At 36.9% G+C, this 18,942-nt stretch overlaps 1 protein-coding gene across 1 annotated transcript; it reads right to left on the bottom strand.

The window, feature by feature from the left end:
- Window positions 1-74: 74 nt before the first annotated feature.
- LOC126591319 (uncharacterized) lies at window positions 75-7,711 on the bottom strand. Its single transcript, XM_050256970.1, has 12 exons — window positions 7,298-7,711; window positions 6,916-6,980; window positions 6,357-6,440; window positions 5,895-6,188; window positions 4,986-5,125; window positions 4,054-4,141; window positions 3,586-3,768; window positions 2,429-2,590; window positions 2,071-2,264; window positions 1,087-1,237; window positions 533-698; window positions 75-450 (listed from the first exon to the last, which is right to left on the bottom strand). Exons 1-12 carry the CDS (start codon window positions 7,653-7,655, stop codon window positions 383-385), a joined length of 1,953 nt encoding a protein of 650 aa, XP_050112927.1. The 5' UTR covers window positions 7,656-7,711; the 3' UTR covers window positions 75-382.
- Window positions 7,712-18,942: the final 11,231 nt, after the last annotated feature.

The raw sequence follows: 18,942 nt of genomic DNA, 5'->3' as shown, positions 1-18,942 counted from the left end.
CTCGGGTTATTGCAACCCTTGGAAGCCATAAATTACATTGATGTTTAAATGTTTAGACAGTTTAGAAGGCGGGATCAGGAGGAGACAAGATTTGTTATTTACATTGATTTCAAATTACAATTCAACGGCCTAACAAGTTCTAAGCCATCAAAATTTGGTTACATACATGATATTACAGTCCTTTTCCGTAAGACGGGTTCATTGCATCGAAAATTCTTCCTACTCCCCAAGTCTCAAGCATGAATTGGAGAAAGTTTTAAATCAACCACATTGCAAGTTTACCTTCAGCATATGATATTAACTAGTTTCACCCGTGCACAAAGCTTTCCGAAAACAAATGCCTTGCCGGTTATGTGATGATACTGTATATATTCCATACGCTTTATGTAGCCAACTCCAATTTTCTCTCACGTGGCACAAGATTTGCTTGCGCTCTCGTTGCAGCTCTGCCTGCAAACGTATGAAATTTATGTAGGCATGCATGCATGAAAAATGTATGTGTGAGCATTATAACAGGCTAGAGTAAACTGACCTTCCTCTTTTTCTGTTTTCCTCCTGTTAGACCATAGAAGCCGAATTGGAGTGCCCAAAAACCCTGCATCTGAACGCAGTTGCTTCTCCATATAACGCCGGTATGTCTCAGGGAAAAGTTTTGCATCATTGACAAAGAAGACAAATGTTGGTGGCCTTATAGCTGCCTGTAAATTATCCAAAGTAAATACCAATGATTTTCCATGTTCATAAGAAAATACTGGATACGCAGTTTACGACATGCAAGTTCAAAAGAACAGATACTACCCTGCAGATAGGCATGCATGGAAAATAGTCCGTAGAGTGGATATGTAGCACTGAATCATCTAAAATCTTCTCATCTAAAATCTTCTAGTAGTTACGGCCGTACGCCTTCAGGTATTAACAGATAATAATTTATGTTTATTACAAGAATTTCTCGTAATTTTGTGGACGTTAGCATCCAAAGTTCACAAAGACAAGGATGTCACTTGCAAAGATTTATAAACAACAGGAATTAAAGAGACATATAATCACCAAAAAGGGAGAAAAATGAATCTTGCATAAAACAAGTACCTGAGTGCAGTAATAAATGCGGCCTCTTTTGCCACCTCGTGTCCTCGGTGGTGATTTAAAAGCTAGTGCTTCCTGGACCACTTGGTTTACTACAGAAGTACTAAGCCTTCTTGATCTTTCTTTCTCGACTGTGCTAGCAGCATCGATAATCCTAAAACCAAACAAGACAAATGAAACCCACAAGCCAAAATATCAGCAATATGAAACAAATTTTTGGGGTTTACAAGAGGTTTCAGACCATGACTTGTCATTTCAAATTGCTTGCACATCAGAGTAATGCATTTTGTCAGATATATAACATATCGATATAATTGGAACAATCTGGCACATTTTTTAAGTTGTAATGGACCTTCGGCCTCCTAAAAAGCAAAGTAGTTGTCAAGGGTGCATTATGAAGTTCCTAGAACACTTCGAACTATTCTGATAGTGAATGTAGAAAATTATGCATAGGATTATTGGGAAACTCCATCCATAACCTGCATAGCTTTCATTGGTCCCTATATAAAAAGTAAAATGCATATAACTCATAAACTAAAACCCATATTACAAAATGGTTTAATCCTAAACTACGCTGAAACCTTAAAAGAACCATCTGCATTTCGCATCATGCAACTTCTTTCTATAGGGGCAAGAATAGCTTATATACACAACTGTACAGCAGACATCATCAGGGCTGACCTATCTTAACAAGAATCTAAAGCTCCAGACACATTTATTAGAAGATGCAGCACATCAAGCTACTTAAAAATAGACCCACATCTCAATCAATATAACAACGACAAACAATTAAAACTTCTTCCAGTTAGAGGTGTGCATTTTATAAATAAATATATATATATATATATATATGTATATGTGTGTGTGTGTGTGTATTATGGTGTCAATGGAGAATATGGATTTCTTGACATACATGAAGTTAGCTAAAGAATGCAACTATGATGCAAGTTAAGTTATAAAAGAGATGATGTTAAACACAGAACATACTTATCGACACTCTGACCAGCTATTGCAGTTGAATATACAATAGGTGCCCAACCAAGAATACGAAGCTTCTCCCTAACATCCTCCTCATAATATGTTGCAGTTTGCTGGTTTTTATTCGGTATGGTATCCCATTTGTTTACAACAATCAGGCAGCCTTTGCCTTCTCTTTCTATCCGTTCAGCAATCTTGCAATCCTAGAAGACAATACAGAAGGAAACATAGTTAAGAGAAATCTACTCGTGAAAAGTAAATGTGATCAATGTATAGGAAACATAAATGTCTTACATATAAAGACATAAAACTGTCGGCATGTTCTTCAGATCTTTAAATGATAACTCAAAAAGAATGGACAAAGTACCTGTTCTGTGATACAAGCCAGGGCCTCAATGACAAGTGCCACAACATCGGAACGACGAATGGCACGAAATGCTCGATTTACCGATAAAGCCTCCGTCATGCTACCTGATGAAGCGACAACTGCTCTTCTTCTGATTCCAGCAGTATCAATTAGCCGGAACTTCTGCAAGATAAAACAAACCAAAAAAAATGTTGCAATTATATGTATCCAAGTAATTTTGAATATCAACAAGTTATCTTCACATCAAGAGGGAATCAGAAAGAAAGAAAGAAAAATGGAATAATATAAAAGATAACTGATCAGACAGTTTTCCACTAATATTTCAAGCAAGTGAACCAGAAATAGCTTTAGGATCCTACTTAGGACTGCATATAAGTTGACCCCCCGAACCAAGCTATTGCTTGTTTGAGCTCGGCTTGGTAGTAGATAACATAGCTCTACCTATACTCGAGCTTGCCTAAACAGGCTCAAAATTGGCCTTGAGGCAACTCCTATGATCAAGATGCAGAAGCAAAAGAAAGAAGGAGAAGATGGATAGAAAGAAAAATAAGAAGAAAAGAAATAAAGGCGGCAAATAGGATTTGGACATAACTAAGTGTATCAGCAAAGAGTTCAATTCTAGACCACCTTTCTTCAAAAATTATAAGAAGAATGTCCATGTGTCTTTCTCAAGAAAAAAAAAATGAAAATCCAGAATAGAAGAACACATCAACAGACAGAGAAAATAAATGAACAAGCTTGAGCTATCTGAGCTTGAACAATTTGTAAGTGGCAAGGATCTTTTGTAAACCAAATTTCATGATTCAGTCAACAAAATCAGTACTTGAATTCAGTAAAAGATGAATAACGGAAAGTAAGAATAGCTTAAAGTAAATGAACAGCTGAGGCTAGAAATCATGGTTCAGTCTCAACATACAAGTGTGCAGTCAAAGTTTTTCAGACATTCCTACACAGAATTCCACGAATGAGGGGATAAATAATGTTATTAAAGATACCTAATCTAAAGTGTTATTTACATTCAAACTTAGAAATCCACAAATGAGGCTAGGCATCATTGATTTCAGTTTCGGACTAATCATGTTACACGTAATAGATTTGTGTAATAACCGTCAACAATAGGCGGTATAGTATGATGTATAACTGTGAACCAATCAAACCTGTCCATCAGGTCCAGTAAACTCCATATCAATAGCATCACGGGTCGTTCCACTGACTGGGCTAACAATTGTCCTGTCCTCTCCAACCAATGCATTCAAAATGCTACTCTTACCAACATTTGGTCGGCCCACAATTGCAATTGCAGGAACATAGTCTTCCTGTTCAGCAAATTCCTCCGGGTCCTATATAAAAGCATAATAAACCAAATCATAAAGAAATGAAAATATTCATAAAACATGGCAAGAACATGCCCTTTTGGGCTTAGTAAATGACGAAAAGCACCAAAAAAATTCTACTATTGAAACTGAAAAGTTCACTAACAAGCTCAAAATAAGCAGCTTTGAAAATTGAGTAATATAAGGTAACGTTAAGCTAAAGCCAATTGCCAATTGAAATTCAATATTCAACAAAAGACAGTCAAACTTGAATACTGATATACCAACAATAAAATTTCTGTGATTACAAACCTCATTCTTTTTCAGCCCTGAACACACAAGATCAAGAAGCTCTCCGGTTCCAGTTCCAGATATAGCAGATATAGGAAGTGGTGAAAACCTGGTCAACCAAACAAAAATCGTACCTTTCAGAAATTAATATTAGTATACCATTCTGTATCCACCAGAAACTTGAAATGCATCTCAGTTTTCTTTATTGGAACAATAAAATTTACCTAGCATTAGTTCTTGTTTTTTCTTATCAAGACAGTTCAATATTCGCAAGCCTAAAAGGTCGTACCCAGTGCACAAGGCTCCCGCTTTACGCAGGGTCTGGGAGAGGTGAATGTCGGCTAGCCTTACCCCCATTTTATGGAGAGGCTGCTCCCAAGTCTCGAACCCGAGACCTACCGCTCATGGGCGAAGGCACTTGCCATCGCACCAAGTGCGACCTCTCAATATTCGCAAGCCTAATTAGAAAAATAAACACACTAGTACGGCTTGAAATTCGTGACATACGTTGAAATTTCTTTTTGATTATCAGATTATTTACCCTTTTGCTAGTGTCTTTAGTGTCTTGTCCAAGTTGGTAATAAAGCAGAGCTAAATTGAAACATTTACCAGACTATAATGGTGAAAAGTGTATCAACATAACAAAAAGAGTGTATTTACCCCTAGGATAATGCTATCATGCATCACCTTAGCACTACAACCCTACACCTATAATCCTCACAACAGGTGTAACAAGACTATAAGAGAGAAATAAATATATTTACCATCCAATACTAGGTATATTATGTATCTAAAAAAACCAAGGTACCCTGAATGTATAAATTCATTAGGCTAACAGATACACATTACTATTGATCAGTTTTTACAAGAAAATAAAAACATTTACCAGAACCATTTTCTCAAAATTTAGTAAGGTAACATACGTGAACAAAATGGACAAGAGTTTAGCTCACCCCAATGACCAAAATTCTGATGCTTGTATGATCCCTTTACGTGGAGATTCACACTTGTTAACTGCAAGAATGATGTACTTATCTGAGAAGTTTTTACGTAGCCAATCTGAAATTTCCTCATCTGCTGCAGTTAGACCTGCCTGTTTAGCATTGTCAATACTATATAAAGTTATAAACCCAGGCTCTATTCAAGTTCACAGTCTTCACCAAACTATGTTTTAGTTTAAAAACCTTCAAAAGTTCAATTCAAATACATAGTTGTATAAACTCAATCATTTGTAAAAAAATGGTTATCAATGGAAAACAGAGTTTTTATAACCTTCGGAATCATATTACTCAACCTCATGGACTTTTTTTGACAAATTCAAGTATTACTGGGAATATTCAATATTTATTTTGTAAGAAACACGAACTTTTTTCTTTTTTTTTTCCATCAAAAAATTGAATAACAGTATAAGTAGCACGTACGGGAAAATCTATCACAATCAGATCGACATAACTCTAGCAAAAACACATTGCATTCAAATCAAAAGTCCCACCAATCAAAATTGCTTTAAAAGAATATTTTTGAAAGTCTTTGACAAAGATTCCTAAAACCAAGCTGTAAATTTAATGATTTCCAAAAGTAAATTCACTTCCTCCACCTTATTATTGTAAACCTGTATGCAGATATTTTATACTATTTTACAATTTCTATGATCAATTTTGTTTAGTATTTCCAATATTAATCATAGTTGTTGACTTTGAAAGTTTTCTGAATACCAGCATCATATCCCAATGCTTGAATATGACTATCGTTAGAGGATTAAAAGAGTTTAAGCTCATACTCTTCTATAACACAAAGAAGCCGAAAGCTGGAAAACAAAGGCACATTGCAGTGGTCCTGCATGTATTTACCAAAAGCTGTACCTGGCCATCAACGAGGAATATAATGACAGATGATTCTTCAACAGCTGCAGTAGCTTGTTTCTCTATCATTGAGGGCATCCTAGCAACAGCTGCCTCCCGGGAGGCAAGTGGGATTCCATCCATACCAATGGTCGTTGAAATAGCTAATTCTTCCATGACATTTGCCTGGGACTTTGAAACTGTAAGAACACCACCAGTATCCACCACCATAAACTCATGGTCACCCCAAAAGGATCTACCATACAGGCGATCCCTAGTAACCCCAGGCTCATCCACTACAATTGCCTTGTTCCCCTGAAATACATAACATATATAGAAACAGGAAAAGGAAAGCAAAAAGGAAGTTGATTTACGAAGTAAAAACTCATATATGTTTACATCTGGAAGCCTGAAAATGTACTCCACAGTATTAGAAGTATTGATGGTAAATAGAAAACAAAAGGCCTCATTCTTGTTACATACCGAGACAAGACGATTAAATAATGCTGATTTACCAACATTCGGCCTTCCAACAATTGCAACCCTTTGTAGAAGATGGTCAGGGATCTGCAATTGAAATATGAATGGTTTAGAGACTGAATTTTATTCATTTCAACACAAAGAATCCCCAACTTACATCATTGGACATAATAGTCTGATATGCATCATAGAGAAAATATAATAAAAGTTTTCCAGAAGCATAAGATACACAAAAATGGGGGCATATGCAAAGTCTACACTCCAAAAAACTGTTCATGATACCTAGTTGTGGAAACCGATTTAATCAAAACTATGGCTGAAGTAATTTTGAGAAGACCCACCAATCTAGGGTCCTAGTTATAATCTTTCAACTACAGTGTATCCATTTTCAATTCCTAAGATAGCCTAAGGTCCTAAGTGGAAATTATAATGATAACCACCGTAATGAGAAGACGTTGAACTCATTTACAATAGCTTGGATATGCACCGGAGACCTTGGGACCAAACATGAACTCTCAGTAGTTTCATATAAATAGATAATATGCCATGATAAGATACTCACAGTTTTAACTGTACTTGTCAGCCTCCTTTGCTTTCGACTAACTTTTTCTTGGTCATCATTGTCATCTTCGTTGATGCAAGACACAGTAGAAACTTAGCCATCAATAATCCCAAAACAAAATGGGAAAATTCCACCAAACACAAAGTTAATTATTTTAACAAACATTTAAAGGAGTAAAAACCTGAAGGAAAATCTTTTCAAAATTTTTTTTGACACCCATTGAAAAGAAAGAGAAAGTTAATGCAGCCTCATTTTTCCCTGCATTTTTTTACCTTTCGGAAAATTCAGCAGCTTTTAGAATAATTTGATCAAATTACGAATTGGGTTTTGCAATTACAATCAAATTATGAACTGGGTTTCCCGTTGACAAGAAGGAACACACCGATTCTGAGTTGGGTGGACAAAGAGGAAGAGAACTCTTCAACTACATAACGAGCGTCTTCTTCGAGGTCATCGACGTCGGACTCATCCACGAGCTCCCCCTCTTCTTCTCCGTCGTCTTCTTCTTGTAGTTGGTCATCTGCTATGGAGGATATATTGAATTCATTGGCGGAGAGGCGGCAAACGAAGCGAGGAAGGGAGTGAAGAGAAGCGTGGAGGGAAAGGGAATGAGTGCGGAGAATCGGAGAGAGAGATTTGGGGATTGCGAAAGGGGAAGAGAGGAGAGAGAGAGTTTTGGAGAGAGAGGGAGAAGAACTGGTAGTTCCTCTGTAGCACATGAGCTCCAGTGGAGCTGCCATTTTTTTTGTGAGTTTTCGGGGTTTGGCGGGTGAGGGGTTTATCCAGTTCCTCCATCTTGTTCGGGGGTTAATGCGTCTTTTAAAAAAGGGAATTTAAGGAAAAATTCCGAGGATTGTTCATTTAACGAAAAATCATATTTTTATGCTAAAATATTAATCATGGTACTATTTATTTTACTCTTTATTTTATCTTTATCGTTAAAACTCACAGTTTTCAAGTTCTTTTCATTAGTTTTCCTTTTAAAAAATGGTTAATCAAAATCATTTGAATTAAGAGTAATATACACTTTACTACCATCAAGTTTGGCATAAATCACACTTTACTATGCTTAGTGTTTTTCGTTCACCTTCACACCTAAATTTTATTTTTTTTGTCACTTTGATGATACTTTCATTAGTCTAACCGTTATCTTTTCTGTTAAATGATGACGTGATAAAATCTTAACTCACTAATTCATGCCACATAAGCTCACAAATTGAATAAAAAGAAACTAATAAAAAGGATTTCAAAACTTTGAATTTAAAAAAAAAATCATCTAATAACTTTGTATAATAATAAGAACAAAAGAAAAACAAAACACAAAAAAAACCTAACTAAGGGCGCGTGGAAGGAACTTCGGGCCAGGAAGACTTCTTCCACACTGCTGCTTAGTTTTGTTCTTGCTGGCATCTTCATATGGGAAATTGGATATTTGCCTTCTCTGATTTGTTGGCAGGTTGAGAGGACTTTGGAGTTCTCTTCATTAATAACAATACCACAAGCCAACTGGGAGGACTTCTGGACTTTTTATGGATATTTTTGTATTCAATTTGCATTATTCTTTTTATTTTGCAGATGGAGAAGGTGAGATTGTAGGTGGAGGAGAAGAGGAAGCCGTAGATGGGCGGATAATGGAAGAAAATTAAGTAATTGGTGTAGAAAACTAAGAGATTGAAGAGATTCAGAAAGATAAAAAGAAGAAAAGGTGATGAGAATTGAAGAAAATTAAACGAAGAAAAGGTGCTTGGAAGGTGAGAAGGTGTCAAGAAAATTCAAAAAGAGAAGAGAGAAGAATGGTCGTTAGACTTCTTGAAAATAAATAATTGATTTGTAATATTTATTTATTTTGTCAATATACATGGTATATTGGGAAAGGTGAAAACTATGACACGTCATCAGTTAACAAAGGAGTTAACTAAAAGACTAACAAAAGAATGAAAGTGAGATTTTGACGAAACTTAAGGGTAATAATGTAAGAATCACCCTAAAATTAAATACCAAGGCAGAAAATGTATATGAACAGAGGCCCAATTACAAGTGAACCACATAACAAAACTATGGACCTCCAAAGCAGTACAAACAAAGAGCCCAACACGAGGTTTGGAGCCCAAAACAATAAAACACAAAGCGAAAAACCCTAGCATCTAACTGTTTCTGCTGCCATCGGAGAACACTTCGCTGGCATTCCTATGGCCCATCGTATATGGTGATCTCACACAAAAACCTCTTCTTGAATGGGGACGACCTTGCTGACTTGTGATCAATTTACACGCAGTACAAAGAATCTGATACTCCTTGTACAGCGATTTGATATGAAAAAAGACCTGTTAATGGATCAAATTTTGACTCATATCTGATCCAAAAAATTAATAGGATATGGATTGTGACTTCCAACCCGATTATCCGAAAAAGAGCTGAATTCGATAGTCCAATTGTAAATGGATCTGGATATGGATTGAGGATAATTTGATCCGATAATTATTTGACCTGACTTTGTATAACATATTATTTGTACTTTTGTTTAATGATAATTCAAGGCAGAAAAATATGATTAAAAATGAGATTACTAATGATATTTCGACATATCAGATTTGATAATTGGGAACAGCTACCGAATTTGTTAATCCGATTATAAATGGATCTGGATAGATCAAGGATGATCTAGTCTGAATCCAAACTCGTTTAGAGGTCTAGTTCCAAAGCTGATAAAGTACCAATAAAACGTCTTCAATAATTGACGTGACAAATTGCCTTCTCATTTTGTCGTGTAAAAATCACTCTTGTGGAATAGACCAATTAAGTAGGTAAAATTCTATTTTATTATTGGGTAAATTACATTTTCATACCTCATGTTTGTGGTCTATTTCAATTTCTTACAACATCTTCAAAACATTTCACTTTCATACCTTAAGTACTATTTTATTTCAAAATAATACATCCGTTACATTTTCCATCAATGGTTCCGTTAAGTGTTGACGTGGCTGCCACATATATGCGACGTGCCTGCCAAATATGTGTCACATGGCAAAAAAAGTAATTTTTTAATTTTTTTTTTTAAAACCTGAATTTTCTCAAAAAATAAATAAATAAATAAAACCCCCAATGACCCACTTTCCTGAAGAACCTAAGAACCTACAACAACAACAAGGAGAAGAAGAGGAAGCGGAAGAGGGAGGGAAAAAAAACCCAAATCTAGTTCCCCACCTGCAAGAAGAAGAAGAAGAAGAAGAAGAAGAGGAGAGAAAAAAAAAACTGCAACCCATTGTTCCCCACCTACAAGAAGAAGAAGAAGACGAAGAGGGAGGAAAAAAAACCCAAACCCATTTCCCCACCTGCAAGAAGAAGAAGAGGAAAAAAAAAAACAAACTGCAACCCCCCCCCCCCCCAGTTCCCCACCTGCAACAACAACAACAACAAGAAGAGGAAGAGGAAGAAAAAAAAGAACTGCAACCCAGATCGTCCTCCACACCCCCCCCCCCACGGGGACCCCGCAACCCACCTCCCTTACACAAAGACCCCGAATCACACCTAATCTCGGGTGGTTTGTGGTAGATTCATCTTGGGGATTTTGAGTTTGAGATGATTTTTGGACTGGTCTTGTGGTAGATCCACCTAATCTTAGGTGGGATTTTTGAGGGTGGGTGATGGGGGATTTTTGGGAAGGGTGATGGGGGATGGGAGGGAGGCGTGGCTCGGGTGGGATTTTGGGGTGGGTGATAATGGATAGGAGAAGGGGGTGGGTTGGGGATGGGTTTATTTATTTATTTTTTAATTTTCTTTTAAATTCAGGTTTTTAAAAAAAATTAAAAAAAATTTTTTTGCCACGTGGCATATATGTGGCAGCCACGTCAGCATTTAACAGATTCATGGATGGAAAATGTAACGGATGTATTATTTTGAAATAAAATAGTACATAAGGTATGAAAGTGAAAAATTTTGAAGATGTTGTAAGGAATTAAAATAGGCCCCAAACCTGAAGTATGAAAATGTAATTTACCCTTTATTATTTTCTTTCACCTTTGATATTTTCTTTTATCTTATTATGTTTCTCCAAGCTATTCACGTATTTGATAACTCACGTAATTCCTTTCTCCAAACTTTGCCAAATTGTTCTCCTCAGGAATGCTTACCTTGTGAGGTCCTATTTCATTTAAACCCTTAAATTAATCTGACAGTGAAATAATCAATAATCTGATATTATCCTTGTTACATCATAACAAAATAATAATTTTGATAAAAAAAAGGGCGTGAATGTCTATATCCCCTTCATCCCTTCTATTCTCCTAGACTCCTACCCCAGGGGCAGCGAGTGTCTCCTTCAGCCAAGCGCAGCACCTAGGCGATGCCTCCTTTCGTTGAGTTCCCAACTCTCTGCAACTACCGTCATCATGCCCAAGAAGAAGACATAAACCACCTCCGTCGATTTGAACATTGTCGACGTGCTCAAGCCCAGCCTCGCGGAGCAGCCCATGTGCCTTATGAGAGTGATCGGCAAGGAACAAACAGAGATGGGTCTTCAAAGGTAGACGAGATAGTTGATTGCAGCATCGCAAAGAAATCAATGAAGGGTAATGGGTTTGAAAGTAGGGTTTTTTTATATGTACTGTATGAGGACGAAGATTTGGCGGCGACGGTGTTGGGACTTTTGATTGGGATTCGATATGGGAATGCTGCTGATAGAATTGAAAGAGGAAGCCAGATGCGGCTGATTCACGTCCCCAATGTTTCTTACAGTGTAACAGTTAGACCAAGTCACAGTCTCTCCGAGTCTTCAGCAGTTTGTGATAGACTACAAGAGTTATCCATGCAGAGTTAAATTAGTTTCAAACTCTTTCAAATATTTGTTTACTGTATATTCAAAGTTGGGTTAAACTATGTTTACTACCCTCATGTTTCGTGGTTTTCAACATTTGGTACATCAAGTTTTTTTTCGTTCCAGAATCATACCTAAAGTGTAAATTTTGGGACAATGTCATACATCCGTTAGTCAAACAGTTAAGTTTTCCGTTAACTGATGATGTGATGCTCACGTGGACAATGACTGAGTACCACGTGTCATTAAAAATATTAAAAAAAAACCTTCTTCTTCCCTGCAACCCACACCCTCCCTAGCTTTTTTTTCCCTTTCTCTTTTTCTTCTTCCCAGATTCGATTTTTTTTTCTTTTCTTTCGGGTTTCCTTCTTCCCATATTCAGTTTTTTCTTCTTCTTCTTCTTCTTCTTCTTCTTCTTCCCAGATTCGGGTTTTTTTTCCTTCTTCTTCTTCCTCATTTTTCTTCTTCTTCTTCTTCATCTTCTTCCCAGATTCGTTTTTTTTTTTTCTTTTCTTCTTCTTCTTCCAGGTTTCCTTCTTCCCAAATTCGGTTTTTTTTCTTCTTCTTCTTCTTCCCAGAGTTGGGTTTTTTTTCTTCTTCTTCTTCTTCTTCTTCTTCTTCTTTCGGGTTTCCTTCTTCCCATATTCATTTTTTTTCTTCTTCTTCTTCTTCTTCTTCTTCCCAGATTCGGGTTTTTTTTCCTTCTTCTTCTTCCTCATTTTTCTTCTTCTTCTTCTTCATCTTCTTCCCAGATTCGTTTTTATTTTCCTTTCTTCTTCTTCTTCCAGGTTTCCTTCTTCCCGGATTCGGTTTTTTTTCTTCTTCCTCCTCCTTCTTCTTATTCTTCTTCCCAAATTTGGGCTTTTTCTTCTTCTTCTTCTCAGATTCATGTTTGTTTTTTTTTTCTTCTTCTTCTTCTTCCTAGATTCAGGTTTGTTTTTTTTTCTTTTTCTTTTTCTTCTTCTTCTTCTTCTTCTTCTTCCCAGATTCGGGGGTTTTTTATTTTCCTTCTTCTTCTTCTTCTTCATCTTCTTCCAAGATTCGGTTTTTTTTTCTCTCTCTTCTTCTTCATCTTCTTCCCATATTTGGTTTTTTTTTTCTTCTTCTTCTTCTTGTCGGGGGGGGGGGGAGTGGGTTTTTTTTATATTAATATTTTTAATGACACTTGGTGCCCAGTCATTGTCCACGTGGGCACCACGTCATCAGTTAACAGAAAACTTAATAGTTTGACTAACGGATATATGAGACTGTCCCAAAATTTACACTTTAGGTAAGACTCTGGGATGAAACAAACTTGATGTATTAAATGTTGAAAACCACGAAACATGAGGGTAGTAAATAGTCTTTTACCCTTCAAAGTTTAAATCTTTTATGTTGTAGTTTTGAATTTTGAATACCCTTGTAAATAGGGATTTCAATTCCCTGATGTAATCTGGAATGTAATATAAATACATGCAGCCCATCATTGAAGGGGCAATGCAATTGAAGAAAACCTTGAGTATACTTCAATTTTACATGGTATAAGAGCCCTAGCAGTCTAACGACACATATCCTGAATTTTTTTTTTCTATGGCTGATTCTAGCAACGGCTCTGCAACCACAACAACAACCAACTCTATTCCCACCATGAACCCTTTCTCCTCCATGACTACAGTCGTCAACATTAAGCTAGATTGACCCAACTACCCTCTGTGGTTGGCTCAGATTCTACCAATCCTCAAGAGTTGTGACCTGATGGGTTATGTCGATGGGTCCATTGCTTGCCCTCCCAAACAGCTTACTAGAAGTACAAACACCAATCCTGCATACACAATATGGATGCAGCATGATCAAATGATACTAAGCTGGATTAATGGCTTTCTCACACCATATGTGCTCTCGGTCGTGGCCAACAAGAGGACTTTGCACGCTACCTGGGAGGGTCTCGAGCAACGCTATGCCTCTATGTCCCAAAATCTCATCTTGTTTCTTCGTAATGAACTTTTGCAAACCAAGAAATGTGATTTGTCGATTGCTGATTATTTAGATCATATGAATGCTATTTCTGATAACCTTGCCCTAGCTGGCAAACCTATGGATGATGATGAACTTGTCCAGATTATCCTGAACAATCTGGGTCCTGCTTATGAGATGACAGTGAACGCTGCTCAGGCATGTGATACTCCAATCACATACCCCACACTTGAGGCACTCTTACTGACAACAGAAAGGAGAATGACTAAGCAAGCTGCTCCACTCGTGGAGGCTGCGCCTGTGACTGCTTTTGTCACTACAAGAGGTTATGGTGGACGACTTTGTGGAAATGGACGAGGAATAAATCCGTCCGCTCGTGGAGGTGCTTCTGGAAACCAGAAAGCTTTCAATCCCTGCAACAACAACTACAACAACAATGTCAATAACAATGTTAGACCCAACTTTGCTTGTAATGATGAGAGGTTTAATGACTTTGGTGAAAGGCTTACGTGCCAAATTTGTGAAAAACAAGGCCATCATGCCCTAGATTGCTACCAAAGGATGAATTATGGGTATGAATGAAGGATTCCAGCCAAGAGGCTCACTAACATGGCCACGTCTCCAATCATACTAAACCGTCAGTCCAGATATTCAAAATTTGCTTAATCCAAATGAGTATAACGGTAATGAGAATGTTGGTGGTGTAGGTAATGATTCTGGAATTCCTATATCTCATCATGGTTCAAATAAAATACGAACTAACTCTTGTTCATTTGATTTAAAAGATATCCTAAGATGCCCCACTACCTCTAATAACATTATCTCAGCCATGGTTTGAAATGCCGGTATTATCGGCGATATTTCCCCGATAATATCAATTTTGTGAGAGAGTGATATTTTCACACTTATCCACTGAATTTTCGTCAAAATATCGTGATATTATTGATAATATCATGATATTTTAGGCTGGTGCGAATCGGAGAAGAACGCCGGAGCTTCTTATTTCTCTTATTAGAGTATGTGTTTCTTTGAACAACATATTATTTGAATCCTCGATACCAATACAGACCCGGTGTTGGAGATGATGGTACCCTTATACGTGTTGTACATAATGTATACTCTAAATTAAACCCTACATCACCAGAAGTTGGCCAATTTGGAAATGAGGTACACAATTACTTAAATTATAATAATTACATTGTTGGATTAAACTAACACTATTTATTGAATTCAGTTAACATGGTTTAAAGATGCAAGAAGAACCTTTGGAGAACCAACATCAGTTGCTGCTCGAACAAAAATGTCTCCTAGTGAGTGTACGCATATTTTACTATCAGTTTATAATAGAATTTGTTGGAGTTATTAGGCTTATCAACATTGTTTTTCATTATAGCTGAATGGTGGATCATGTATGGAACTGATGCACCAACTGTGAGAAAGTTAGCAATCAAAGTATTCTCACAAACAGTTTCCTCATCTACTTGTGAAAGAAATTGGAGTACATTTGCAGTCATACACACAAAGCAAAGAAATAGGTTGGCTCATATTAGGTTGGAAATATTAGTTTATTGCTACCACAACATGAAGCTTCAAATTCAAGATAAGGAAGCAGAAATAGATCATGTCGACCGTGGTGACCCACTAGATGTGTTTGATATTGTTGCTGAAGATGATGATACAGAGGGTAACCAACTTTATCAATGGATTAGACCTCTTCATTTAGATGATGATGAAGGCAACCCAGCTCCCAGAGTTGCTGAAGAAGCACGTGATGAAGGGATAAATGTAGAAAGAGTATTAGATGAGGTGGGATCTAGCAGCACTGACTCTTTGGAAGAACTTTTGCGCCCAAGACCAAAAAAAACACTAGAATTCCACCTTCTTCCAATCCTACACAACCACAAGATCATGCTGATACTAATGATAGATCTAGTACAAGATCATGAGACTCACCTACCACCGGAGGTGGGAATGATGAAAGATATAGTGTAGCTGGAGGTAGTGGTGGATATGGAAACTATGTTGGACCACCTCCGGGATTTATGAGCCCCTTCATTGGTGAGGCAAACTTCACGCATGCAACACAGGATGAGGACCATGGCAGTAGGCGGGTAGGACCAGGAATTGGTGCCATAGGGAAGGACTATACTAGTAGAGAAAGAGGTAAGGGGACTTTGTCAAGTCAAGAAGATGACTCGTTATCTATAACTTCGGACTCTGTTGAAGTGGGAAGTAGTAACTATGGTTATACTCATAACCAACCATTTCCCTACCCTTCACATCCCATTCCTGTTGGGATGGAATCGAGCGACTCATGGAAAGAATCTGAGACTCAATCTTCAAATGATTTTGCTTATGGACAACGTCAACCAATCTCGGATCCATATGGGTGGAATGTTAACAATTACATGCAAAACTATTTTGGAGATTTATCATTTGATGACTACTCTTCACAATACACTTACTCTACACATAGAGATGATGAAGATAGTGAAAAATTTGAACCTCATAGGAACTCTATGTGGTACTAAGTCACTCATGTATCTTACCATGCAATGTATAAAGTGTAAAATATTGTACTAATTCATTATATATAAATGATTATGGTGTGTTTAAACTTCTTTCATTAATTACTACATATTTTATATACTCACAATGTTTGCCAGCTCGCTATATAATCAACTTAAATCAGTTAAATCCATCATGCAATGCATTTCCTACCAATTTTTTTGTGATAAACTAATAGATAATTGACTAAATAAACATCCTGCAAAGTTTCAATAAAAATTTCCAAGTTTTTCTTACAATTTTTGTGGTTTTTATTCAATTTTTATCGATATCGATAATATCCCGATATTTCCATCGAAATTTCCTTGTTTTTGGACTACCGATATTTCCAATATCATCGATATTTTATACCTTGATCTCAGCGCATAGGTTCACCTTAGACAACCATTGTTATATACTTATCTTTCCTTATTTTCTTGTCAAGGACCTCAAAACCTGGAAGACACTTTTCCACAGGAGATATGAGAATGGCTTATACCCATTTTCAGGTGGTGGTGGACAGTTCAATTACCCTATTTCAATGTGTGTAGGCATTCGAGTCTCGGCCCAGAAATGGCATTCACGCCTTGGTCATCCATCCTCTTTTATTGTCAAGTTTTTAATTTCAAATAAGAGAGTACCAACTCTTGGTGCTTCAAATGTAACGTTTTGTCAGTCATGTCCACTAGGAAAGAGTACTAAATTACCATTTAGTATCTCAGAGTTAGTCTCTTAATTTCCTTTGCAAATTTTGCATTTAGATGTTTGGTGGTCTCCAGTTAATTCAATTGAAGGTTTTCGTTATTACGTGTTGTTTGTGGATGATTATTCTAGATATTCTTGGATTTTTCCAATGAAAAACAAATTTGAAGTATTTGAAATATTTGTGAAATTCAAGGCACAAGTTGAAAATATGTTTAACAGTTCAATCAAAACTCTTCAATGTGATGAAGGAGGTGAGTATAAGAGTCATGTTTTTCAAAACTACCTTAAAACTCAGGATATTTCCCAAAGATTTTCATGCCCAAAACACCCTGAATAAAATGGTATTGAGGAAAGAAAACATCGTCACATTGTTGAGACTAGTATTGTCATGCTTTCTCATGCAAATATTCTAAATAAATACTGGGTTAATGCGTGCTTAACAACAACCTACTTAATCAATAGGTTGCCAAGTCATATTTTGTCTCATAAGTCACCATATGAAAAGTTGTTTGATAAAATTCCAAAATATGAGACTCAAAAAGTGTTTGGTTGCAAATGTTATCCTTGGTTAATGCCTTATGCACAACATAAACTCCAACAAAAGTCCAAACCATGTGTGTTTTTAGGTTACTCACTGAATCATCAAGGGTATAAATGCCTGGACTTGTCCATGAGATGAATCTACTTGTCTCGCCATGTCCTATTCGATGAAGACACTTTTCCATTTAAGGCACTCACAACTTCACTGGACAACGTTGAACACATAGGCCTCGTTTGGCACGCCGTATAAAGGACCGGATAGTATTAGTAGTACGATATCAGCCGTTTGGTGTTCCAACGTATAATTAAGCACCGGATAAACAAAACCGGTCCCACCACTTTAATCCCCCTCACACCCGCTAATTTATACACTCCAATACCTCATATAATTTAGTCGGGTCTTTCTTTCTCCAACCTCTCTATTCCTGCGCATCACCAAATCCTCATCCAAGTTTCCTTCTCTCCCTTTCTCCCTCCCCACCTCCGATCAACATCAAGCACATATAAACAGAAAATCAGAGGTGGCGTATTAAACCCAGGCCATGGCGTCCCTATTCAGACATCCATGATGGCAGATCGAATTAGAATCGAAGAGATGTTATCTGGGTTTTTTGGCCTGATGGAGGAGGTTGAATTCCAAAAAAAATCACCTCATATCTCTGTGTTTCAGATTTGAAATTTAACCGAAAGATAGAGCTGTTGAAGGTGATTATGGTGGTGACGAATCAATGCACCGCGATGAGCAATTTATTTTTTCAAATTAGGTTGTGCTCTAATTTGAGACTTTTTCATTTGATTCTTATCGTGAAGATGAGATTTGAAAAGCATGTGGATTAGGTTTTGCTCTAATTTGGGGCTTTTTCATTTGCTTCTTATCGTGAAGATAGGATTTAAAATCATGGATTTCTAGATAATTACATTGAATTTATATAATTAGGTTTCTAATATATAATCTGTATCTATAAAATTGGATAGAAGGATCAATTTCATCTTTATACTCATCAATTGCCATCCTTACTTATAATCAGTGGTTTTTTTTTTTTTTTTAATCCAGCTCAGTACCAAACAGAGTATAAATAATACAGTCATTAGTCCGATATTCACCAAACGCCCGACTAATTTAGTCAGTACTATCTGGTGACTATTTATCCTATCCGACTGAAATAGTCAGTACAGTCCGAACTACCAAACGAGGCCATAGGTAGTACTACTTCACCTGCATTATTATTTACTTTTCCAATATTATCTCTATCTCATCATGCTAATACGCTACCTATTAGCCAGCCACTAGAGTCCCTAACCCAACCAAATTCTATCTCACCCAATATTCCTAATCTCACTTCAAATCATCAAACCACAGACACCACCTTACATGTTTCTTCAAACACGCCAGCCATCGTGCCTTTAGGTATTGTTTGGTACGTGGGATGAGACGGAACAAAGTGGGATGAGGTGTTTTGTCCCACGTT

This window comes from Malus sylvestris, chromosome 11 (assembly GCF_916048215.2).
Source record: "Malus sylvestris chromosome 11, drMalSylv7.2, whole genome shotgun sequence".
NCBI lineage: Eukaryota > Viridiplantae > Streptophyta > Magnoliopsida > Rosales > Rosaceae > Malus > Malus sylvestris.
The sequence above is the reverse complement of the archived record's forward strand: the minus strand, read 5'-3'. Positions and strand labels throughout refer to the sequence as shown.

Coding starts and splice junctions, on each gene's coding strand:
- LOC126591319 (XM_050256970.1), bottom strand. CDS start 7,655: ATGGCAGCTCCACTGGAGCTCATGTGCTACAGAGGAACTACCAGTTCT. Junction 6,981..7,297: donor GTCCACCCAACTCAGAATCG/GTGTGTTCCTTC, acceptor GCATCAACGAAG/ATGACAATGATGACCAAGAA. Junction 5,126..5,894: donor TATTCCTCGTTGATGGCCAG/GTACAGCTTTTG, acceptor AATGCTAAACAG/GCAGGTCTAACTGCAGCAGA.